Consider the following 26,783-nt stretch of genomic DNA (forward strand, 5'->3'; position numbering starts at 1 on the left):
TATCTTCTGGACTTCTTGGTGGACTAATGAAACAGCGCCGCCAGACAGAGAGACAGTCAGTCAGTCAGTCAGTCAGTCAGTCAGGACTCACAGCAGCTCCACTGATTTTACGCACGCATCGCGCATAAAAGCACCTGATTATTAGAGGAAGCACTGACGTCCTGGATGACAGTTCTCTCAGTGAAAGAGCGAGGTTTTTCATCATCGAGTCTACATGCATGCATTTCATAGAGAAGGGAGCTTCAAGAAGACGCGTAGAAAAAGGAGACTCTCTCTTCCTCCTCTCCTCCTACCTGGCTATGAAGTGGCAGATGCTCCATCGGTGTTTAAAGTGCAAAAGGAGCGCATCTGAATGAGAAAAGCCATCCCTAAACCGAAAACAACACATCATCCATACTTAAATCCAATAATCTTTCTCATATTTTCATCACGCAGATGAACCACAAAAACATGCAGCCATGCAGGCTTGCAGTCACATCGAGAGAAAACCTTCCTGAAGCATCACTGATGGGGGGGGGGGGACTCCAAGTCCAAGTGTTGCCAGGTAGAACCAAATGTCCACAAACACCGGGTGGACTCGGTAAATTATAGGGGGGGAAAAAAGAGGACGTCTCCTTTTGATGTGCCTTTTTTTTTTTTCTTTTTTAATCTGTGCGCACTGGAATCAGAATCAGTTGGAAGATTTAAAAAAAAAAAAGACGACGAATTATTTACTTGGATACAAATTACGCAGAAGGGTAATAAAATGAAATGCGCACACACACACACACGCATGATCAAGTCTTGTGCTTGGATTGTTGCTCTCCAGCAGCCTGGATGTTGGCACACACACACACACACAAGACAAGACGTGCCCGGTACCGTGAGTGTTATGATGCTCCTGCGCAAATGCCAGATAAGTCCTCAGCGTGGACAACCTTTTTTTTTTTTTTTTTGGTAAAATAGCATACCCACAGCAGCACATCAAAAAGGATTGTGGGCTTTCATGCGTCAGCGAAATACCTGACTTTGAGACATTTCAGTCATTTCGGCATGAAAGCACCCCTCCTCTCTGGCGCACGGAGCGCGTCTACAGTCCGCGGCTGCAGGAGGACAGATATCCGCAAGCTCCGTCTGAGAGAGAGATCCTACGAGAGGAGAGCGATGGTCTTGTGCACGCGTTACAACAAACTACATCTTTAACTGAGGTGAAAAGAGAGACTCCGCATATTCCCTCCACTTGTCATGTATTCCCGTGTTGTACTGTATGTCCCTCCGCATCCTCAAACTGCGTCCAGACGCGCACTACACCACCGCCAGCAGCAGCAGCAGCAGCAGCAGAGCAGACGAGAAAGAGAGAGAGAGTGGAAAAACCACTGTCTGTCTCGGATAGTCAGTGTGTTGTCCAACGTGTCCAGTTAGAGAGGTGGATAAAAAAAAAAAGAAAAGTCCAGAGGGCTAGAAACAGATGAAAAGAAGAAGTGCGCTCACCTCTAATTCTCTCCACACCGAGTCCTGGTTACACCTGTCCCACGCCATCCAGACACTGAATGACGGTCCGCACCAAAAAAAAAAAAAAGAAATAAAGGAAAAAGGAGGAGGAAAAAAAAAAAAAAGAAAGAAATCAAGTAAAAAAAAGAAATATCCACACACGCTTCCCACTCGCTCTCCCACTCACAGGCAACTGCTGCCCCTCGCCGAGAATGAACCGAGGGCACCTGTCTTACAACTGCTTTCCATCACATGACAAAGCTATTAAAAGTAGTGCAGGGGAGTGACTCGGAGTCCACGCTGCTCAGCCTGGTGACGCGCAGGAGAGCAGGCGGGGTCTGGTTGCGCACATAGTAAAATCCTGTGCGTGCACTGCAAAAAATGTCCATCTCAAAAGCCACATCATGCTTTATCTTTTCCATATCACACTATATATATATATATATATATATATATATATAGTAGTGGCGGCTGGTGGAAATGTTTCTAGGTAGGGCTAGTGTGCCACATCCAATCAATTTCAGCAAACATATGTAGGTATGATTTAATGGAAAAAAAAAAAGTGAGGGTATCAAAAACACATTACTACTTTGCAGTTAAATAATCAACAATTATTTTATTCCAATAAAGAATGCTTAGAGAAACACAACAGTATAACATGTACTCAGTGGTGGAAAGTAACTAAGTACATTTACTCAAGTACTTTTGAGGTACTTGTACTTTACTTGAGTATTTCCATGTTCTTCTACTCCACTACATCTCTTTTTGAATATATACTATATATTATATAGTATATATTCAAAAAGTAAGCGGCACGTTCTGTTTGTAGGTTGAGACACGTTGTCGACTGATCTTCTAGATGGAAATCTCGATTTGAGAAGTCAAACTTATTATCTCAGAATTGTTGCTAAAATGTTTAAGAAACAGAATAACATAATTCGGGCTATTTCTGTGGAGTGTGAACGTCAAATTGCAGCAAATCTGACAAATTTTGTGTAAATTAAATGAGAGGAATGTATAAATTTATATCCTCCTGGGAACCGAGTAAAAAAAAAAGATTCTTCAAATTACTTTTTTGTGTGATTTTCTTCCTATTTAGGGTTAAAAGAAAATCTTACAATTTAGGCTTTTTGAACTTTATTTTTTATTTTACAGCATTTCCACTGTAGTGGACCACAGGACCATTTCTGTCTAAAAATACTAAAAAAAATGAACAGATTATGGCTGTAGAGTGATATATAGCAGTAAATCTGACAAAATTTAAATTAAATGTGAGTAATGTATAGGGACAATCAGGATCAACTTGCCCATCATCATGTTTTTGGTTTGGATCTTGTGGAAGCAGATGCGACGTTGCATTTGGCACCTGGAGGTTAGTGACTTCATCTTTTCTAGCTCCCACAAAAAGTGACATTTTTCACAAAAGCTGGTCCTGTAAATATGTCACCGCACCTATCGGGGATTCCTGCAAGAATGCGCAATAACCACAAGGTTTTTCCATCCCTGCCTGCACCTACAAACACATCTTGTAATGTAGAAAAAATAATAAAATAGTCACAGCATGTCTTTCCAGAAAAAAAAAAGTTAGAGATTATCATGAACATAAAAAAGAAGTGGATGTCTACCACATTTAAAGTTTCAGATGCGTAATTGCAGTTTTTTTCCCCTCCGCACTAAAGATAGAGTAGGCTATGTTCAATTAAATGATCATTCTTATACAAGATAATTAGTTTCCTTTGTTTGCCCCATTCTTGAATTAACTCCAGACAAGAAGACTGTAACCTGAAATGCCTGCTGTGTTTGGCGTGTAGAGTATCAAAGAGGGTAACTCAGGCTTTAGGAAAGTAGTTTTTTTTTGTCCATTCAGAGGCAATAAAAAAGGACAGGTGGCAGTATCAACCGTGTATACAGTGTCAACAGGACGTGTATAGGCAACACTAGCTCGCTAAAATAAAAACAAAAGCTCTGTGGACATTTCAAACAAAGTGGGGCTTCTGACTGACAGCTTGCTGCAGGAGGAATCCTAAATGTTATTGTCTTCCTCTAATCACACATTTAACAGAAACATTGTTCTATATGTAAATTATTGTCTCGTAGGGATTTTTCTTAGCGAGTTCATGAATAATGTGATTCTAAAACTGTTGCATGAGATCTTTAACAAATAAAAAAGGATGATATCAACAGTTAGTTTTCTGTTTAGACATAAGAAACTCCATGGAACTTGGGATCCAATTTTTTAGTCTATTAAGTCCACTTGAGCATGCAAGGAGCAATTGTCTCTCTAAATTAGCGAACCGCAAACAGCAAGTCTCATTAAACACAAAATTGCACAGAAACCTGTAAAAAAGGTTGCGGGACTGGAAATGTAAATAGTGCAGATTGTGTGTGAGCACGCCAGTGAGTGCAGTAAGACGTTATAGCCGATATATATGTATGCTTATGGGTGTCTGAGGGCATTTGTAGCACTGAATCTATACATCTGCCTCTCCACGCGTGCCCAGAGATACTACCCAGAAGCAACGGCGAAACCCGATCTGAGCAGGTGGCGTGTGCAGTGACCTCACGGAGCCCAGATGGAACAGTACCACAGAGACATGATATAGAGGGGGGGACATGGGAATGACATGGGGCTCGCTGGTAGATATAAAACACTCAAGGATTTAAAGCTGTAGTAGGCAGGTTGAAGTGGATATGATTAAAAGAAGTTATTTTTTATAACATTAGCGCATGAGACAGGTAATCTGAAAAAAAATCGGTGTCCTCCGGTGCTCCTAATGGCATCTGCAAGATTTCACAGACCGGAGGAAAACAACCAATCAGAAACGAGCTGGAGCCTTGCCGACTCTGAGCAGCTGTCAATCACTCAAAATATCCAATCAAACTAGGCAGCACTGATCAAATATGAATTAATATTTTGTTACTGTAATGCCTATTTCTTTCATAAAATGTTTTCAGAAACATCTTGTAGTGCACTGTTTAGCTGTAAAATGAGAAAGTTTGTGAGATCTGTTGAGGAAATACCAAGCACCGCCCACCAGCCGGAGCAAACTTTCTAATTTTACAGCTAAACAGTACACGACAAAATGTTTCTGAAAACGTTTTACGCAAGAAATAGGCATTCACAGTAACAGAATATTGATTCATATTTGATCAGCGTTGCCTAGTTTGACCGTTTGATTGGAGTTTGCGAGTGATTGACAGCTGCCTTTGTTGAATGAATGAATGAATGAATGAATGAATGAATGTTTTTTTTAAAGCTTGAAAACAGAGCCATGAGGAGGTGCAGAAGTCTAGTTTTCTCTCAGAACACTTGATTTACAATATGCTGAAAGGTTATTACGGAATTTTTTTGCCCAATGATGCCAAAAACATTCTGCCTACTGCAGGTTTCTGTGATAAAAAAAAAAGTGTAGTAAACGTAACTTCTCAGTCTCTACATGGTGTTTATGTGTCCAACAGATGTAGCTACAGTAGCAACTGGTCAGATAGATTTCTCACAACTTGAGTAATAGCACCATAATGAACACAGACTTGCCAAAAAGAAAAAAAAAAAAAATCTTGGCAGGAGATATATGCTGGTAAACTACATTCCTCCCTCTCCTGAAGCGGCATGCGAGTCACAGTCAAAAGGCTTATCTGATTGTACTCTTCATGCCAATTAAGACAACGGAAGCTAAATATAGATATAATGCTATGATTTCCTTTCTTGAATGGCCTTTGATTCTTTCTTTTTTTTCTCTCGCAAACACGTTCTTGCTAGAGGCTGGATATTTATGTGTGGAGATTTGTAGATATAGGAATCATATCAAAAGGAAAAGTGGGGGTTCTACAGCCCTACTGAAGTACAGGTAATCTTTGAAATGCCACAGCTTTTGTTTCAGTCGCAGAGAGATGCTAATGAATGGGTTAGTGTGGGGAGATTGTCACAGACTGGTGCAGAATGAGGATGTTTGGTATAGCGCCACATTAGAGGAGATATTTGGGCCGACATCGCCGCGTGTTCGATCGTTCCGCTGCCAAAGAATGACCTTGGGGCTTGCTTTCACACAGCTCTTGCATTTAGCTGCTCTTATAGATATCACGTCCCAAAGGGGGGGTGAATGTATAGGGCGGAGTGTGAAAAGTTGTTCGCACCTGTTTCATGCACAGCATGTTGTCATGTGACGGAGCTCTCGAAACCTCTTGAATATTGCCAATTGCGTAGCATGTAACCTTGCAGACAAACCTACTTCAAAAGGAACCATTGAAACCCAAATTAATTAAAAGTGACTGTTGATTAATTGCTAAATGGCTCGCAGCTCAAAAATAATGCAATGTGACAACTTTGCACATAGAAGATGCTCGGCGCCACCTTTAGACAGTCAGACTTGCTTGAATCGGGGGGTTGCGTTGCTGCTGGCGTTATTCTCAGAAAGCAAAAAGGTCTTTATGATTAAACAATTTCTCCCAAGAGTCAGCTGACAAGTGGAGCTCTCAAAGCCAAAATGGGGCTAATCCACGGATAATTATCTTTGTTTGAATATTCAACGTGGCCTGACTCATGGTACGGAGTCTCCCATTTGCATTCTCTGGTCTCAGATTGAATCTGATATTAACATTTCTGTTAAAGAGCAAACAGACCCTGCAGTGGAAATTATGGTTACACGTTTAATTCGACACAGTCTGACTGTGTCGTCTTTGACAGTCCATCTATACTCAAGTGGCGGTGTCTTGTTTTCCTTTTTCCATAAATTGTGTCAGCGGCCCTCTGAGAGTGTGCTGCTGTGTGCGTGTGAGGGGGGGGGTGGATGATTCATATCACTTTGTTGCATGTCATTGCTCCCAACAGAATCTATCCTAGCATCTGGCCGTTTTAATACATGGTGGCTGGATTCATAGGAATTAATTGAGGGCAGAGGTAAAACAGAGTGTTACGTCTATTCATTTATTGTCCGAGACGGCTTATGCTTTGTTCTCCCGCTTGTCATCTGATGTGCTTTCAGATCTTTGGCGCATGGGTGATTTTTCCCCTTGACGAGTCATATTGTTTTCTCCTTATTAGGGGTGACAGTGGAGGAAGCGGTCACATTTCACAGCAGTCAAATGCTCTACAATAACATAGGATGTGATGGCATACAAAACGGGCAACAGGAAATTGTAAATGGATACACAGCGCAAATATAAAGTCCTAATGTGGTGTCGAATGATCGCATAGGACCGCTTTAAAAGTACCCTTTAAATAGTAGGGGTGGGGGAAAAAAACGATATTGTGATATTTTGCATGGCAATATTGTATCGATTGACGTACGTCAAGTCTGACTGGCGGCTATTCTGTCTTTCAGAGGTTATAGCGGGCTCAGTCTTAAAGCTACTGGTATCACATGGAACTAGAAAACCTAAGGAGTCGATTGGTACCAACTATAGCATTTCGGGAAGAATGCTAAACAACATTCCAAAGTTACGCAATGGCATGGCCATTTTCAAAGTGACCTCTGACCTCAAGATATGTGAATGAAAACTCTGAGATGAACAGAGTGAAAACTGTATCTTATTAAATAAAACAGATGACAAACTGCATAATTTGCAGTTGAAAAAAAGGTAATAAATCCCAATATATCTTATCGCAATAAGATCGTATCATGACTTAAGTGTAATAATATCATATCTTGAGGCCTTTGGTGATACCTAATAAACTAATATAACTTAATAAAACTGTGTCACATATTAGGAATATTTACCATAACATTTTAAATGTATTATCTCTTTTCTATTTCTTAGTGCCACAGAAAGATCTCTCACAAGGCCCATACATTTACTCTGCCTCCATAGGCTCCTAACTCATGCATTATAGGCTACAAAATAAACAGTGTGACGCCACAAATTACGCCGACGCTCGCCCTTTGATGTACAGTAAGCTAGTGCGATTCCCCCCCCCCCCCCGTGATGATTTTTACATCGAATCTCTTTGCAGTGCCCTTCAGAGAACCCGCCGCCTCGCCGCCCCGCGTGCAAGCGTGTAATCCTTTCCATCAATGAACTCCACTGTGTCATTTAGCCCGCTCTCGGTGTGGCGGCTACTTTCCCCAGCGGAGAGTCCGGCCCACATTATTAAGGCAAATGGCATGAAGAGGGCTAGGGCCAGTTAGCCGTGGCTGAGCCTTTGGAGCTGAAAATAGCATCAGTCCCACGCAGGGGCAGGTAAACACAGAAAGGAGCCTGGGGCGCAACACAGGACGGTTCCACCCTCCCCCCCCTTCTTTACTCCAGCTCTGTTTTGGAGGAGCACCCCCCTCCCGCTACAGATGAATAATATCACGGTCACATGGTGATGCGAGTCTCCCGTCGGAGCCCTGTGTTAAGGGGCTTGTTTAAAATCGCCGGCGAGTCATGCAAGATGCATGTAGAAAGTGGTGGCACAAAGAGGGCGAGCTGCGAGCGCGGGCCTGGTGTGTAATGCGTCTTGGTGGAGAAATCGTGCTAAACTAGCGCTCTGGGCAGGGACTTGCGAGGCACTTTGTGTTTTGCTTGGGTATAGCACTCACCAGGAATATTAAAATTTATGGACCGTGAGGGTTTGGGTTGCAAACACACATACATAAACAAGGCCTGAAAAATGCTACAAACTTTGAAATTGCTGTAAAATTCCAACAGATGCCATATGCCCGGCAATGTAACTAGAGGAAATGAGATGTGCTGGTGTGCAGGAGGTGCAGTTAAATCTTTTTCTACTGAAAGGGCACATGGAAATAGCGCTTGTTGTCATGCTGAATATCCAGTAAGGCACTTTGAAAGTTTAATATATACTTTAAACTTTGTGAGTCAAAAGCCATGGCCTGTAAAAAGCAATGTTTGAAGCAGTGTAATATACAGGCATTAAAGGAATTACCTCTTTTCTGGTGCTTACTAGATCATGTTTGGATTTTGAAGTGCGTGAATAAATATTAGGGCTGTCAATTGATTCAAATATTTAATCGCATGATTTGTATCTGTTCAAAATGTACTTTAAAGGGAGATTTGTCAGGTATTTAATACTCTTATCAACATGGGAGTGGGCAAATATGCTGCTTTATGCAAATGTATGTGTATTTATTATTGGAAATCAATTAACAACACAAAACAATGACAGATATTGTGCAGAAACCCTCACAGGTACTGCATTTAGCATAAAAAATATTCTCAAATCATAACATGGCAAACTGCAGCCCAACAGGCAACAACAGCTGTCAGTGTGTCAGTGTGCTGACTTGACTATGACTTGCCCCAAACTGCATGTGAGTATCATAAAGTGGGCATGTCTTTAAGGGGAGACTCGTGGGTACCCATAGAACCCTATTTATTTCACATATCTTGAGGTCAGAGGTCAAGGGACCCCTTCGAAAATTGCCATGCCAGTTTTTTGTCACCAAAATGTAGCACAAGTTTGGATCGTTATTTAGCATCCTTCGCGAAGCTTGGTTGGTACCAATGGATTCCTTAGGTTTTCTTTAAAACTGAGCCAGCTACAACCTAAAAATCGCAAGTTGCGTTAATGCTTTAAAGGAATTAGTGGCATTAAAACAAATTTGCGTTAACGCATTATTATAGCGTTAACATTGACAGCCTTAATAGCAAAATTCATGTTTTGCAGGAGTCAAAATGAACTGTAGAATGTGAAAACTACATTAATGAGATCTCATCACTGGCTACAAGCACATTTTTGGTGCATCTTTCTGAGAAAACTGCAAAAAAAACAAAAAAAAAACCCTCCTGTGAGTCACGAGGAGGGCCCAAAGCACAACAGATGTTGCTTGATTTCTAAAATAATAGAGAGGCAGGGCTGAATACCTTGACAGTGCAGTCCTTATGTACTCTTAGCACTGGAAGAGCGCCAGGGAAGAATTAGGTCAGCCGAAGTGCATCGTGCCTCGTGGAACTCCACGTTAAAACAGCATCAGGGGAGAGGTGGAGGTGGGGGAGGTTGGTGACACACAGGTAGAAATTTCTGGAGCAGCGCAACCTGTTTTTTTTTTTTTTTTTACTCTTGTATCATGGAAACGTGAGCAGAAACGTTACACCCTTGAGTCCAAGCTGCAGTCTAATTATTTTGAGCAATGAAAGGAGAAGGAAAAAGGGGAATGAGAGAAAGAGAGGGAGAGAAAAAAAAATGCATGCGAATTGCAATTCTTTCATACAGCCTGCATACGGGGTGTATAACCACAAGCCTGAAAAAATCCTTACGGCACAATAAAACTGATTGTATCATCACCTTTTTTTTCCCCTTACAGGGTGCATTTCTACTACTCTTCACATCACCTCCTAAAAGGAGCATGTACGGTGCTGCTGGAGTACACAGCGATGGAAAAAAAAGAAAAGCGATGAGAGGAAAGAGAGGGCACAGTCAATACCCATTTTTGCCAAGGCATCCTAGTGAAAAAAAAAAAAGAGCAAAGAGACAAAAGGAGCAGATGGATGGAGATGGAGCTAATGGTGAAAGAGAGTGTGACAGGGAGTAACAAAAGCAAGAGGGAGTGAGGCTCTGTGAGTGATAGAAAGATTTGGACAAAGACGGGGCATGAATTAGAGGCAGATATGGAAGGAGGGGAAGGAAGATGGAAGCTAAGCACAAGGAGGAGTGATTGGGGACAGGAAGTGTGGACTTTTAACAAAGGGTCAGACCGATGAGGAGGCTAGCGACCGACTCGCTCTGCTCCGAAGCTGCTCCATCACGAGATAAACCAGCTCGCTGTCCCCATCGCCGGGGCTGACCCCGCTCCACGCCGGCCTCCCCGCGCCCGGACCACGTCCACTATCTCAGCGTTGATCTAATAGTTACCACCTTCCCCCTCCCCAACCCCCGCATATTCCGGTCACGGTCTTAGATCTTCCTGCTTACGATGGGTATCTGGCTCACATGTGCCACGTATTCATTTACAGGAAGGTCTAGGTTTTCACACACACACACAGATTCCTCCACTGCCAACATGACCTCACTGCCCCCTCATGACTATCACGTTTTGGAAATAAAATTGTGTTCTCCCCTTGTTAGCGCTATTAAAACTGGAAGAAATAATGAGGTGTGAAGACGACAGAAAGTAATTGGTTTTGATGTGTGTAAAAATCGTGATTTTAACCGGAAATGATATTCAAATGACTTGGCATCCGTCCATCAGCGTGAAGGCGCGCGTAAGCATATTGCAGATTGTGCTGAGCAATAATGTAGGCTTTTCCTCGTGAGTAGTCAGTGTTTTTTTGCAAGTATTTTTTTTTTGTGTGTGTTTTTTTCCAAATGTTGTTACGCCTCAAGCCATTTCCACTTTCTGGAAATGATTTCCATCCCTTATTTTTAGGATATCTGATCATCAGGGGTAGAAATCAAGAGCTAAGATTAACTGTCAGGCAGTCATTCAATCAGTCGACCCCTTTGCCCCGGCTCTCCCGTCCCTGCAGCCTCCTCCAAGTCTCCCTCCTAATCCCTTGTAGTGTGTTTTGTGGCGCTCGCCGTCCACCGGGGCTGTCATCGCCGCCACAATAAACAGGATTAATCAGCGCTGGCATTGGGCACTTTAGTCCAGATGACGCGTGTAATTAAGGAGTAATTGGCATGTCATCTGTACATGAGGAAATATGACATGCGCGAGCCAGATGTACTCGTCGCGCCGCCCCGGCAACAAGCGGCGCCTTAACAACTGTGTCCTCAAAGGCTTTTTCCTTTTTTTTTTTTCCCAGAGAGATAACTTCCTTTGCACTGCTGACACTCTCGCTTCCTTAACGTCTTTACTCACCCTGCAAACTCCCCTCGCATTGTAATTCACTCCCTTATTCATTTATTTACATGCTAACACACTTAAACACTAATTTGCTAACTTATTCATTTATTTACATGCTAACCCACTTACTGCCGCTCGCATTCGGCGACTTATTCGTTTATCCACATCCAGGATGACACAGTTACTTTCTCCAGTATTCATTTATGCACGTAGGAAGTCACTTGTGTTCTCGCTTGCTTAATTAAGAGGGCCCCCCTCTCTTTTCACTTCACACAAAAGGATTGGCTTTACGTAGCTCAATACATACTGTAGCTGCACACAATGGGAGATGGCCAAGATGCCCTTTCGTGTTTAGGGTCATGCCGGCTGCAACAATAGGTCTGAACTGCCCTTATCTCTGCTTGTAAACGTGAAGCTCCGGGATAAGTCAGAGCCCGATTTCATGGCTCATGTGGGAGATGAACATAACTGAGGGGAGAGTTTTCTTATTTGCCCTTGCACGTTCCATTTCCTCGGTTGTTAGGGAATAAAAAAGAAATTCACCAGCAGGCTTCAGGATGCTTTACCCAAGCTCTTATAGCGTAGACGCACACCTATTTATTATTATTTCATAGTTACTTAGAGTATCCGCAGCCATTTGTCAGTGTAAATGCAATTTTGAATTACTTAAGAAGCAACATTAGGTATGCCAAACTTGCGCCCGCCTCCTCTGTATAAATTCAATTGACTCAGGGATATTAAAGGCGTGCCAAAGAAAATGATCATAATGGATCGTACTTCTTATTTCTGGGAGAGTTTTTGAACGTACCAAACAAAACTAAAAGAAAGCATCACTGAAACAGAGTTTTGGGGCGTGGAGCTGGTTTCCAGGAGGGGTGCAGCTTGGCAGGGAGCGAGGTCAGCGATGCACTTGGCTGGTAACCTCAGATAGCTGCTGGCTAATTTGCAGTATGCCCCCAATCGCAACAGAAAGCCCAGAGCCACGCTGAGTGAGGGGAGAGAGGGGTGGCCATAACGGCAAAGCAAATGGCTCATGGAGATATCCCAGTTGTTTTTCATCACATCAATTTCACGCCTGTGCCGCCAGTTTTTTTTTTCAGAAATGTGACAAGATGGAGACGGGGAGGAAAAAAAGTAGGAGAAAAAAAAGGGGAGATAGTGAAGGAGGAGGAAAACAACAAGCTGGGAGATACATAAAGCTGGCAATGTTAATCTCGAGGCCCCGTTCCTGGTGCGAGTGATTGCTGTCACAGCTGTCTCGTGAACAAACAAATGAGAAGATCTCCAAAGCTAATATCTACACTGACAATATTGTTCACCCACTTCTCAATTTACTGATGCAACACAGAAGTTCTTCCGGCAATTCGGTTGACTCTGGTATGTTTGCAGAGAGTTAAAGGAAGTCATTTGTTTTAAGTGCAATAAAGATTTGGAATGAGCAAATGCGAGGTCGACCTTACTTATCCTTTTATTGCAGCTTCCCAGAAGCATATAGGTAATGATTATTGTTTTCTCACTAGCCGTGTTTCCATTCAATTGTAAGCAAACCTTTGAAATGTCGCAAAAACAAGAAATGCGAATTAGGGCCGTTTCCATTGACTGGTTTGGAGTAAATAAAATAATCGTAAGAAGTTGGCACTGAACGCTATACGCATGGCTGTTATCCACCAGTAGAAGAAGTAGAGGTTACAAACTGGAGACAAAACAGGTCGGCTTGGCCATCTAACCCATGTACGATAGAAAAATGGAGAGAGATCTTAAAGAATTTGTTTCAGTTGGTCATGTCAGCTAGAGACGAAGATGAGCGTTTCCATGACGCCGACAGCTGTATCCGCATGATGGCGTCATGTAAGTTAAATGTTCGCTATGTCAGAATTTATTTGGCAAAGGTGCTTCCATAATCCATTTAACGCATCGACTCTTTTTCGACAAAGGCAAAAACCACCTCAAGCCAGCGCAAACCTTTATTTCGAAATTTAATATTTTGCGAATTTTGCCACTTCCTTACAGCTTTTCTAATGCGATACTTCAAAACGGGAATAAAAATATGTGTATGGAAACCCGGCTACTGTGAATAAGTTCAGTTATACAAAGATAGCTGCTTTTACCTCTGCTGTTACGTCCTTGTTTAAGATATTGTGTATGTGTCATGCCTCTAAGGAAAAGTACCCGATCCCAAAACAAAAACTTCCACTAAATTCCAAAAGGTGTTGCCGTCATCAGGCTTTATCTATGGTGCAAACAAACCTGTTTATACAAGCTGAGATAGCAGATATTCAACCCGACAATTGCTTTATGGCTTCTTGACCAAACACACTTTATAGCGGTTTGCATAGTTCCCGTCTTTCATCTGTTAGAATTCGAGAGGAGCGGCGTTCTATGCAGCGTAATGACTCAACAGTAAAGTAAAGATCCCTCCAACTGTGGGTTGAATATTTATAAAAGCAAATGCGCTATTGCAGTTAAAAAGTACAGGAAGTACTTAATTTGTGCATATGTTTGCTTTATGTGTATAGTCTCATACACTGCAGATAAACAGCAGGAAATCCAGGCCTGATAAAAACTCACTGAGCGCCTGATGGAGCTCCGGCTCGGCATGGGAATAGTCAACAAGACTCCAACTCATTGGACAATCTACCATCCAATATAATTAATGACAGTGCATTTTTAATTACCCCTGTGTGGCGGTAGGCACTCCAGCTTTTGTTTATTGAGCCCCACTGATACCCATATTAACCAAGTTAGGTTAATGATAGAGGTATTTTACTTAATAGCATTTTTATTACTCCCGCTAAGAATGAAGCAATTAATTAACAATGGGCGAATTAAGTTCCTCTGCTGTAATGGCCTACCAACACAGGACATCATTACCAATAGTCAAAATAATTCATAAAGCGAGGAGTCAGGTGGCAGGACGGGCAGCGGGAGCGATGAATATTCCCCGGCATACGGTTTGATTTTTCATTTTCGAACGGAATAAATTATGAAAACGGTCTGTCAGCGGACGCGTTGGTGGTACTGCATGCAGAGTGAGCTGCAGGTTCAAAGATGCAGTACCTTAAGTCATAGATTTTGACACAGGAAAAAAAGAGAAAGTTGCACAATATGAGTATTATTTGACTAGATAAAGTGGTGAATTAAAGATGCACGGATAAATGAGAGAACAACCACAAGAGGAAAAGATGGGGAAAGTGAGGGAGAGGACTTCAAGAAATGACATCGAATAATGGACCTCAAAGACATATATGAAAGCGCATAATCTTTTAAGCTTGCATTTGAAGGTAATCTTCCATTAAAGAATACTGGCTATTTCTTTGTGGAGGAGAAATGCAAAGACAGCAGAACTGATGGGGGACTATTGGTGTGACTTTGAATAGAGGGAAATGGCAAAAGGTGCAATTTCTCCGGCTCCGGACGTCGTCGGTAAATTCTTCCATTCTGAAAAGAACTACTAAAACAGTGGCTGCGGAGAAATATAATCCCCCACCCCCAACCTCCCAACGCCCAACACACACAAACACACACGCACACACACACCCTGAGCCCAAGTACACATGCAACAAAGAGGGAGAGATTAAAGCATTAATTCAGTGAGAGGGAATAGGATCCTGGCATAAATTTAGAGTGAATGTTTTGGGGGTTATCTTCTCTGCTGACTGCTGTTTCTACTCTCTGTACTCCATTGCACTCCACATGCAAATGTAAAATCGGGGTCACACCCTGTATCCTGTAACATATCAGGCTGTAAACTCTTGTTTTTCTTTGATAAGCTCTGTATATGTGTGTGTGTGTGTGTGTGTGTGTGTGTGTGTGTGTGTGTTTGCAGCGACAACAGGTGCACTCTTGTGTGTGAACGTGGAAAAGTACCAAACCGTCCATGTGGATGGTGCTCTTTCTGTGTGTGTGTGTGTGTGTGTGTGGCTGGGTGTGTCTATTTACATCTCAAGACAGTGCATTTCAAGCTGAAAACAAATATGCACCTAGAGAGCCTTGTTTGTTTGCTTGTCATTGCTGGGTGGGATGTACTTTACCAGCTTTCTCCTGGCTTCACACTGGATACCAGCTGGCGGGCACTGGGGCGCCGCGACGCATCGTGCCAGTGTCACAAACCAACGGGAAAAAGTGTGCCTCATCATATAGAAAAAGTAGTCTGGCAGCCTCCAGTCCTCATTAAAAATGCACTAACGCTGAATGCTCCCATTAATCTAAGCATGCTGTATTTAGCGAGGGTAGCCTTGTGTACAGTCTATAAAACACAGCAATTAAAGCAGGTACTTTTGGCTTCATCAAGGCCCAGCCGAGCGCAATGGGCCAGAAATGGGGAAAAAATTCCTCCAGCAGCCATAGCCAGGATGTAGTCCGTAGCACTAAGACAGATATGGAATTGGAAGACGACATGATTTAATCTCGCTCCCCCGCCTGATAATGGAAAGAGAATCTGTTAATGTTCCATCTACAGTGTTGCAGATAATCATCTCTGAGGTATCAATTCTTATTTCAAGACATCAGTCATCCGAATATAGACTAGAAAATGAGGTATAAGGATATCATGATACTACTACTATGTTGGGGCCACCGTGATAATATAAATGGAGAAGTATGACCCCAGCATAAATACATAAAATGTAGCTTTTTTGTTGTTGTATTATGTGCTTGTTGGTGCGGTACAAGGCGGAGGACGTTCAATAACAACATCTGTCATGACATCATTACGAGTGCAGTAGGCGTGTACTTCTTATAGCACGAGGGTTCAAGGAGAAGTGCTAAGACGCGAGCCGTCGAAGCATGCTTTCAACTGCAACCCGAGTAGGTTACAACGTGGAGAGATCACATGTGCAGACCCTTTAAGACTTTGATGATTGCTCGAAGGGACGGAGAGAATAGCTCACATCGTCCCGTCCCATAGCAACAACTTTTTTTTTTTTTTCCTTCTCAGGTTTAAAGCTGGAACAGACGTATGAATGCTACTGGATTTGTGCCATCATCTACAGAACCCCCTCAATAAAAGATATTTTTGGGTTTCGATATTGGGTTCGATAGCAGGTCAGGCATTAATGACTGTTACTGTAGCTCTTAAATTTTACTGGCTTTCAATGGTGAATGGTATAGTTTTTTCCAGTCAGAGGGGGTTGGGATTGAAACCGGCCGAGCATTGTTGTAGCATGTAACAGTGGTCACATCAGAATTACTTATAAGCAATTATTTTTTCATGTCCATGCCAAGCCACGAGGGATAAGAGCATTAGCCACATAAATGGATAATGAGGCCACGCTCATAATGAAAAGATACAGCATCCACAAAGTAGCATTACAATCCAAAGATGACAGATCCCCCCCCCAAACAAAGTGAAATCACTCCAGAGACTCCAGTCCAGACCGTGCTGGAGTGCCTCCCATATAAGCAGGTGAGAGTTACTGTGTCGCTGTGTGTTCTCCTGAGTCGTTTCGCGAGTAAGGCCGGGTCGGCTACGTAAAGCTGTCAACATTTCCATACCCTAATAATAATTACCCTCAGTTTACCCTCTGCCCCAGAGGCAGCTGGAGTAAACAGGCCAAGGGTATCACCACCTCCATGCTTAAAATGTGATTTCTCATCAGGAGGTGGCCACATGGTATGGAAGATAAATCATTTTCTGTACGTACAGTATTAAAAACTACTGCGCTGCCAAGTGTAAGATAAGAAGTCCACTCAGTCCACTGTTGTTTACAAGGTTTCCTTTTTTTATGGCCTTTATTTATAGTGGATCATGACCTTGAATACGATTAGTGAGTCAATAACATCAATTCACTAAGTTGCATTCACCGATAAGAACACACTGCAGGATTGTTTCATAATAAATACGTCCTATGGATAATGAAACTAGGACATGATTATGTTCAATAGTTAAACTTCAAAGTCTAAATACTGTATAATGACTAATAGCAGTGTGATTTAATAGCTGCTATTGACGCATTAATTCAAATATTTAGTAAGTTAGGTAGTTAGTTAGTTCCCTTTCTTTCCTAAATAAAAATGTGTACCAGAGTATAAATCAGAGTATGATGATGATGAAGTATGATAGTACTGTGGGATAAGTGAAGTGGCCAACTATCACCAATGTTATAGTTATTCTAGAGATGCTGTTGATGTAGAGCCCCTGACATTTCAACTACTTTCATGGCTGAAACATACAGTAAACTGCTTTCAGCTCTTAAACCACATAACAATTGACAATTTAACTGCATACAGAGCGTAAACTTTAAATAGAACTTTAAAATATTTTCAGCAATTGCACTAGAACACACTTCAAAGCCTTTGAGTGCTCCAACTTAAACTGACACTTCAAATGCTTTAAGGTTTTAAACTACATAAAAACTGACAATTCAACTGCATACAGAGCATCAACTTGAAACGAAACTTTCAAATGTTTTCAGCAATTGCATGACAGACACTTAAGAGCCTTTGAGTGCTTCAACTTAAACTGACGCTTCAACTACTTTCAGCCTTTAAACTACATACAAACTGACAATTTAACTTCATACAGAGCGTAAATTTGAAATTAAACTTTGAAATGTTTTCAGCAATTGCACTAACAGACAATTCAGAACCTTTGAGTGCTTCAACTTAAGCTGACACTTCAACTGCTTTCAGTGTTTCAACGTCAACTGCAATCCTAATTTAAAATCTAAGAAAAAAACAACAACAAAGCCACATTTTGACATTTCATTTTCATACTTCATGTTGTGGTTTGTGTCGGTGAAAGACACTTTTCAACCTTGACAACAACTGACATTTCCAACATAAATTGACTGGCAGCTGCTGTACTATAGGCCACAGTCGGCTACATTGAGGATAAACCTTAAATGTTCCTGCATCTCCCACCCAGCCTGGGTCCAAAATCTTGCAGAAATGAGAAATTATTGTCCACAATTCTGCCACGTTACAGGTTCTGGGTTTGGGAATTGAGGTCTGGAAAGCATTTGTTAAGGTATGAAAAAGATAATACATTTGTCTATGTGTTTTTCACTGTTATGTTCTCCAGCACTACATCTCCTTAGGGACTGCCAAGCTCAAACCACAACTGTTCCTCAACCATTTTCACATTCAGTTGGCCCACACTGGGGCAAGGCAATTTGGCTCTCGGACCATCTATACAGTGCCTTGTCTGGGAATGGATTTAGTGATTCTGATCTTTTTTTGTGCCTATGCTCTTTGTCTCCATTGTCAAGACTCGGGGAAAGAGAGAGAGAGAGAGGGGAAAAAACAAGTTTGACCGAAGCCCAGTCAATTATCTCCCAGGTGTTTGACTGAAGTGATTGTAAGCGATCGCGGCAGTTCCCACGAGCCCTGGACTGAGACGGGCTGGAATTAGCCAGGAACAAAACCCAATTCAGCAGAAGTGAAGAAACAGCAGTTTTGAATAAAACCAGGCAGAGAATGCAAAAGAAAAGGCTCCCTGCAGAAGATAAAGTCGAATCTTGGGTCCTTTTTTCCCTCTTCCTCCATTCCCCAGTTACACACAGCCTATCATATAGCCTAGTCTTTTTAAACAAACTGTGGGGCTGGAATTGTGTCTGTGGTGCTTCCAATACCTTATTGTGTGGAGGTTAATTACTGGCAAGGCATGAGAAAATTACATTCTCAAAATAAAGTATTATGATTGGCCCTTCCGCTGGCTATTTTAAGTAATGCGTGGTCTTCATACAAGATAGCTGGGAAGCCAGATTTTTAGACTTGTTCGATATCAAGTAACCTCGTTTCAAGTCCTCTATTAAAGCGACTATTCTGACTTGCAAATTACCTTTCTTTCCCAGGCCCCAAACACCATTTCCTCACGAAGATTAAGTTATAGCCTGTACTTCAGTGCACACAGTGTTGTGTAATAACACAGGACACTTTTTCTATTGATAGCAGTGAATTTCCTTGTGTCTTTTCACATATCTCCCTGAGAGAATTCAGTCATGCTGAAGGGCAGCGTATCTGCACGGGGAGGATATTGTGGAGATTGACATTTAGAAATGGAGGGGGAGGAAAGTGATGGATTTCTCAAGCACTACCCGCGGTGGTGTAAGAAAACGTACGTAGGTCTAGCCTATAAGCTAGCTGCTGCAGGAGTCCAGGCACATTCCTCAAGTCAATTCTTAACCACTAAAGAATGGTTAACTGGGTAAGGACTCTAACTCAGCCTCAGTGAAGAGTATAAGCAGGAGCCTGCTTAGGTTTGCATGAATCCGCATGACGGGAGGGCCCAGTTCCCAGGCAATGATTGTGCATTTTCCTCCCTGTTGGAATCTTATTTACTCTCGCCTTCCACATGAGATGGCCACGTCAAGCATGGTTTGCGTCCGGTGCACTTTCGCTCGGCTGCTCGTGCCGCACGCCAGCTCACACACATCAGGGCTAATAAATATGAAGCCTGGGGAAACTGGCTTCGCTCGGCGCGGCAAGGCTGGAGGTATCTGCCGAACGGACGAGCCGGAGTCAAAGAGCACATCACGTGCGAGTTAGCGCCGCTTTGGATTGTGATGAGCGTGTAATCGCAAACTGGGATACGACTCCGGGGGCTATGAGGCATTGGGCTTGTTCAGCATCACCCCAACAACCCCACCAGCATACACTCGCACACACGTACACCCCAAAGCGCATGCACCCATAACCAGAAAATGTCATCTTAGATGTTCTTTTTAAATAATTGGTGAGCAAGTGTTTTTTGTTGTTTCTTGACTTGAAAGATATTTTCTTTCATTCAACATTTTTCCATCTCGCTCTTCTCAGTTCACTGATCAAACATGGCTGCATGCTTGCGTGTGAACCCACACACACAAACATGCAGCCAGCCACTCGTGTATCTCATCTCTGCTCGGTTTATTAAATCAAAGCGACATAGAAAGTACCCCAAAACAACAGCTTCCTCCTTCCTAAATCCGAGGTGGTCTCACACTGAGCTGGGGATAACCCCCTAAAACAGAGGGATCGAGGGTGATGAAAGGTCCATATGTCCCGGGCAAACACCTTCACAGGGCTGAATGTGATTTGAGAAGCTCCTGTGAAAAATGAATGCCTGGGCCCGGCGACACCTCAGCTTGTTGACGGAGTGTGACATCCTGCAAGGACCTCCTTTTTTTTTCTTCCTAATGACCCTCTCATATGCAAACTAGTCTGGATCATCAAGCTCATTTGTAGTGTCACCTCCTGCCCTCAGCGTTGTCACCCCCTGCCCTCAGTTTCACACATTAGGTGCCTTAATGCCATGTCCACAGTAGTGTTGATACATTTTAAATTTGTTGCAAAAAGCTCAGTTTTCCCCATCCACACCAACATGCAAGGCTAAATGCATCTGCTTTGGTGAGCATCTCACTGAAACTGAAGCAAATTGCACTGTAGAAATCAGTTAACACATACAGCACAGTATGTTGAGATCTACTGTGTATATACAGTGAGATCCATTATGTCTATATGTTGTTGCAATTCACGATAATCCACGAGACTCGTGTTTTCCATGCTGTCAGCAACACCCTCGGTACTGTAATGAGCAGCCACTGCCACTGTGTTCGGCACGGCATCTGCCAGTGATTACTTTATAACAGTGTTGCCAGTTCTTTGACATCAATGAACTGACAGCAACTCCCACATCCCAAAACAAACACGCAGGAGATGATCTGCTGAGACTTGTGAATCGCCTACAAATCACAGAACAACAGACTTTAATTTGGCGCCAATGAATGACCACATCGACATACAGTATATACCTACGCTATATAAATAGATCAGACATGACTGTAACTGTGCAGTTACATTGTTTCTGCAAATTCAATGCTACCGAAGCAAATTTTCAACTGATAATGTAAGACTGCTTCCAGTAACAATAGTGGGAATGCACCTACTGTATGTTAGTACTTATAATATGCTAACTAATCTACAAAGATCAATAAATGTGCTATTATTTTAATCATCTGTGACACATGAAAATTAGTTTTCTCACTGCTTACTACCTTAAAACTCAGTTAAGTAATGGATGTGATATGATAATAAAGACGTAGACTGTACTAATCAAACCAGTGGCCTCAAAATGCAGAGCCATGTCTGCGTTGTTAATTGCCTGGATAAGGGCGTGTTCAGATTAACATTTGAAATGCAGGAAAAAAAAACGCCCTCTTCCCATTCATTTCAATGGCACCGCTGCATTGAGGAAGTGGGGGCTGCCCACGCAAGGGGCTCTGACAAAAAGCAACACTTTTTAGCAGCACCGCGCTGCAAAGCCATGGCAATGTTTTGGCCATATACGTACGTAAGGAGATTACTCTGTAACCTAAACAGTGTAGCTCCATTGTTTACTTCACAAAAGTCAAGACCAAGGATAAAATGATCGTCACAGTGATAACTTCCTGTCTCGTAGTAATATAAAATGCTGTGATGTGTATTTGTGTCTGATACACCTTAATATAGAGTGCTGCAGGGATGACGTATTTTTGTAGGAATACTAGGAATTAGCATCTCCCCGGTTCCCTCGACAAAAACCCAATGGGATTTTTCCATTGGATTTTGGAGTATTGCATAAAATAAGCTCTGTGGCAAAAAAACATTTACTTGCATGTTTTGTTCAGCAAGATAATCTCCACAAATGAACACCACTTTTATGCATTTTTAAGTCAGAATGCAGTTACCAGAAGTAAAAAGCTAACATTAGGCTATAGGTCACATGAGCGCGAGTATACACAACAATGCTTAAAATGCTTACTCATTTCCGGGTTCATTCCTGCAGCACTCTATTCATGGATGTGTTACTACAACTGGACTTCCCAGATCATATTTCATCTTCAGTACCCGTAGAAACACACAAAATAAAGGTGTATTATTATTTGAATTAACAGGGTAGAGAAGGATCAAATTCAGTAACAGTGACATACAGGTTCAAATGAAATTCTTTACACTGATTGTGTTTCATTTCTTGCTGCTGTCTCCATCCACCTCTCTCATGGAAAACACCCTCACACAGGCGCTACTAAAAACAGACAATATTGACGTCTCCTCTACTGCAACAAATGGACAGTCTGATCGAACCCAAATGAATTTGGAATTGCTGCAGTCGCGTTGGGATTTGTCTCTGCCCAGTTACAAGGGGGCGGGGGTGTGTATACCGGAGACGAAAAAAAAAAAAGATATAAAAACAGAACCATTAAATAGAAGCTGTCTGTACTTTAATACACAGTGGAAGGAACAGAAGCTGGGGCGTGTCAGCATGCGAGACAGATTGACAAAGTCATCACAGGCTGAAGCTCAGGGCTTTCGCAGCCATACCCAAAACCTGTTTGTAACATCTTATTTTCCAGCATGTACCCAGGGGCCACTTCCGTGTGTCTTAGAGAGCTGTGCTTTGCAGCCACACTAGCGTGAACCCCCCTGATGGCTGGCGGAGCCCTCTGATCTGGCTGCTCACACTCTGGTCCACACTCTGGGGATCTGGGATAAAGGACCCTTTTCACTCTCCTCTCTTTCCTTCCCAGCATCACTCACAACCACCTCTGTTTTAACAACTTGCCTGCCTCCATCACTCACTCTCTTTTAACTCACTGCTCCTCCTCCTCCTCCCCTTTTTCCTCTCTTCTTCCTCGTTTCCTCTCTGCCACTATAGCCATTGAGTGCAGCCAAGGCTTTTGTGTGCAGAGTGGCTCTTTATTGAGTGTCACGCTGGCCGATAATCGCTGTTTAGCGGTTATCGCCCCTCCACACCAGGCCCATTAATTAGGCTTAATAGTCGAAGAAGCAACTTTTAAGGATGCACTTGAACAGCAATAAGGCCGCGGTTATGAGACGCCACTTGTTTGCGTGTGACTTCTGAGTGCGTTTTTATTAACGCCCGTGCGCCGGCTCTGTTATTATTTGTGAGCTCGGCTAATCAGGGGGAGCCAATTGTAAGTGACATGTCCGTGGTTTATCAAGCCGATGATGTGGCGGGTGAACAATGGTGCCAGAAACAATGAGCGGGGGAAGCGGGGGAAGCGGTGTCAGGCGAGATTACAAACGTCTCGTGGAGCGGGCGAGAGCCCTCGGGGATGTCAGATCACCATATTGTAGGGCTAATGAGATGGCGACACACTGTACACAAAGGTGTTGTAAAAATCCGTTCTCTGTGATGGCTCAGCCGGCTCGCTGTGACATTTCAGCAGGGGTCATATTGAGGTGACACACAAAGACAAGGTCTTCAGAGTTAACCTGCCGCCCAAAGAATATAAGCCAGAAATCTCCTTTGAAGCAAATGCTACAGATGGATTTTCTGAATGTTACTCAGATAGGAAAAACAGCATTGTCAAGTTTAGTTGCACAATATGTTGCTATTTCTAGTCGGTATAATCTTGGCGTAAACATGTCAGTTTCTCACAAGTTCTTCTTTTAAATTCCCGTGTCCATTAAAAGCCACGGGCTCGTTTTTTCTGTGAGAAGCCGCAGTGAAATAAATATTTGTGCACGGCATCAAAAGGGGCTTACATCGCAGACAGCACGTCCTCAAACAAATATTGGCGAAAATGTTGGGGAGGGATTTTGTTAATTGATGCTGTCCTCTTCCCCTTTTAATCACATAAGCCCTGGATGAATCTTAGTTTAATTCGCTGATAGAATGCCTCTTTTTCCAGCCGTTCCTCCGGCTCGTGCTGAAAGCTGAAGGGATCAGGTCTAATCCAAACTTCCCCCCTCCCCAGCGTCCCATGGCTGGTCAAGTCTGGGCTGCTCGGGAGAACAGGGGAGGGGAACAGGAAAACTGGCAGGCGGAGGTGGGGGACTGTTTGTCGGACCTGGTTATTCCGCTCCGTGGATCCCATCAGGCGAGTCGTGACACGTCCCGTCCGAGGCCACGTCCCACCTGAGCGCCGTGCAGGGGGTTGGACTCTATGAAGGGGAAGAGTGTGTATAACTGTCTCATCTGGTCACATTCAGTTTGCATCTCTGGAGTAGCTTGTTATATGACTGTGCCAAAGTCTTCCTTTTTTTTAAGTGGTCAGCCTACCTCTGCAATATTTTATCAAATATTATTTTTGTTTGCTTCTACTGTTAAATTAAAATGGTTCAAACCAAGATAAGCTTATCACCCCAAAGGCTTACAGCTGCAGCTCAATTTCCCGTATTCTTCTTATTTCCATATTTTCTCATCTTCGTTCTTTTTTTTTTTTTGTTCTCGACTCTCCGTTTAATAAACTGTGTACTCTCTCCATTTAGAAACATCCGACCTCTTTATAGCCTAGAATATGAATGTGTCAACTTAAGCAGAACCTTTATGGCAGCCAATATCTCTCATTTGGACCATTTCTGGGAGTCCTCCAAGCTCCACTGATGCTGTGATTCAGGCGGGGAAGCTGCACGAGTTAGCGGTTCCATGATTAGCTCGGAGAGCAGTAGGGGGTGGAAATGTCCATCAGTGCAACCCCACCTCCCCGAGCCTGTGAGGCGTGAGAGCGCTTTGAACACCCAGACCCCGCTGACAGCGATGACTCAAGACCCCCGAGTGGAAAAAAAGAAAATTTGAAAAGCTCGTCTGCTCTCTATCTCGACTTGTTGAGTGCCAGTGGATGAGTTTTGTTTGTGTGTATGTCAGATAGTCACCAGGAGAGGAAGTACGGAACGTGACAAATGAAAAGGCGAGAGGATGGGGTGAAGCAGCATCCCATTAAAGAGAGAAAGGGAGTAAAGATAAGTCCGCGGTGAGACGATTCATGCGAACGAGTGACAGCAATCACGCCGATTTGCATTGTTTTACATCAGCTCCCGACAGACATGTAGCACATGTGTACCAGCAGGCATGCCTGACAGCGGATCTATCTTTGTCAGACACTTGCGTGCATGTGTGTTAGCACGTGTTCTCACATTTATGTCTTCCTTTGTATTTATATTCACTTGTCTCACTGTGACATCCGGACCATAGCTTGAGTGCAGCCGATTACAACCGGTGCTAAACCTCTATGCTGCCTTAGTGACCAACCCGGGGCCAGTTGTCCCTCATGTTTCACATTGTCTGACCCCTCTAGTTTGACCTCCCTGCTCTGAGTACAGCTGTCTGCCTCATAAACTATACTCCATAGCAGGGGTGGTGGTGGTGTTGTCGTTGTGGAATGATCTTTCTTTAAGCTTTTGGGGAACCTATTTTTTGATTTACTTCTAAATGCACCAATGATTAGTCAGCAAAATGGTGCCTAATAACATATCACCTTAAAAATAAAAGGAATATAAAGGCTGATGTGATGACATAATGGACTAATTTATTCACAACTTCTAAATAAAAGCACAAAACACAATTTTGAATACTTTGTTTTATAACCTTTACAGTCCAGAATTGTTTTAATTTCCTTGCAGATATATTTTCGAGATCAAGGTAGTCCCTTTTTTAAACTTTTCTTTGTTATTCATCTTAAAACAGCTTTAAGGCCCTGACACAAAAAGCCGACGAATGTCTGTCGAACAGTTTGGGGCCGTCCATCGGCCTAGTTTTTGCTGTGTGTCCCCGCACCGTTGGCCCTAGTCTGCCCGTGTCGGAGGTTTTTCGGCCGATTCAGCATGTTGAATTGGTGGCGGAGCTCGTCGTTGAGAGAAATCACTCTGATTGGCTGTTCAGCAAGCAGGCCAACAAGTAAAGTCAAGAGGAAAAACACAGAAGGCTCTTCTCATTTTTCATTTTCATCTCATCAATCCAATACGCAGATATTTTCACAACAACATGGCCATCTGGAATAAAGCTTAGTGGTGTGAAAGTGGTCGGCAGACACCGCTTTGTTTCATGTTCGTATCATTACTGTATAGCTTGTATATTATCCGCAGTCCTCGGTCTTCCGGTTTCTCATTTTGAATGACGAATATAGACTACCGCCACCTGCTGGTAGGGAGTGTTATTTCATCTCACGTAAGCGCAGAACATACGTGGCTGTTTGCCGTCGGTTGTAGTCTTTGCGGTGTGTTCAAATGCAACTTTTTGGTCAAGACAAAGGCGACGTGAGACGACGCAACTGGTGGCCTTCGTCACTGCTAGTTCTTTGATGTCGGGTTGGTGTGTCTGGGCCTTTAGATGTATAGAAACATCCCAGAGAGTCATTTTCCCCACAGGTCTGCTCAAATTGAAAAAGGACCTCAAAAGCCACTTTAGGCTACATCCACACTAAGCCAGTAAAATATGAAAACTGACGTTACATGTTGTTTGTTTAGTACGTACAAAAAACAAAGTTGGCTGGGTGCACGGACTTCGGTTCAGTTTGTGCTCATTCGCATGTGTGCATGTTGGTGGTGGCATGTAAAGAAAATAGTGGTGGGTGCCTGTGTCATGAGTCAGGTCAACACTGCAAATTGGCCTCAGAAGCGTGTCTCCCAGTGAGCACACATGCTGTGTTTGACTACATGTGCACATAGTCTGGCCACATACGCAAGTGTCAGGAGGCAGGTTAGCATTCTGTGACTGTGATACTGCTATCGCAAAGTCCATATTCGTTTGCCCACATGACTCCATGCGCACACCGGAGCAGGCATCTGAGAGTGTGTGTGTGTGTGTGTGTTCCATATTTAAAGGATATGTCTGAGTTTGTGTGTGTGCGTGTGAATGTGTTAGAATAGAAAGGGTTCAAGTTGACAAAC

General features: G+C 42.9%; 1 protein-coding gene across 11 annotated transcripts in view; it reads right to left on the minus strand.

Annotated features, from left to right (window-relative positions):
• ppargc1a (peroxisome proliferator-activated receptor gamma, coactivator 1 alpha) overlaps nucleotides 1–26,783 on the minus strand; it is a 299,017-nt gene that overhangs the window by 37,270 nt on the left and 234,964 nt on the right. For 2 of the 11 annotated variants that reach the window (XM_037758140.1, XM_037758139.1), the window contains exon 1: nucleotides 1,471–1,759. The exons of 6 other annotated variants lie outside the window; for them this stretch is intronic. In XM_037758140.1, coding sequence (XP_037614068.1) covers nucleotides 1,471–1,518 — 48 coding nt within the window. In that variant the 5' untranslated portion in view covers nucleotides 1,519–1,759. Of the gene's footprint in view, nucleotides 1–1,002; nucleotides 1,761–26,783 lie in introns of those variants that run through there. 3 more of the 11 variants (XM_037758148.1, XM_037758147.1, XM_037758141.1) reach the window with 2 other exon arrangements.

This window comes from Sebastes umbrosus, chromosome 22 (genome assembly GCF_015220745.1).
Source record: "Sebastes umbrosus isolate fSebUmb1 chromosome 22, fSebUmb1.pri, whole genome shotgun sequence".
In the NCBI taxonomy this organism is placed as follows: Eukaryota; Metazoa; Chordata; class Actinopteri; order Perciformes; family Sebastidae; genus Sebastes; species Sebastes umbrosus.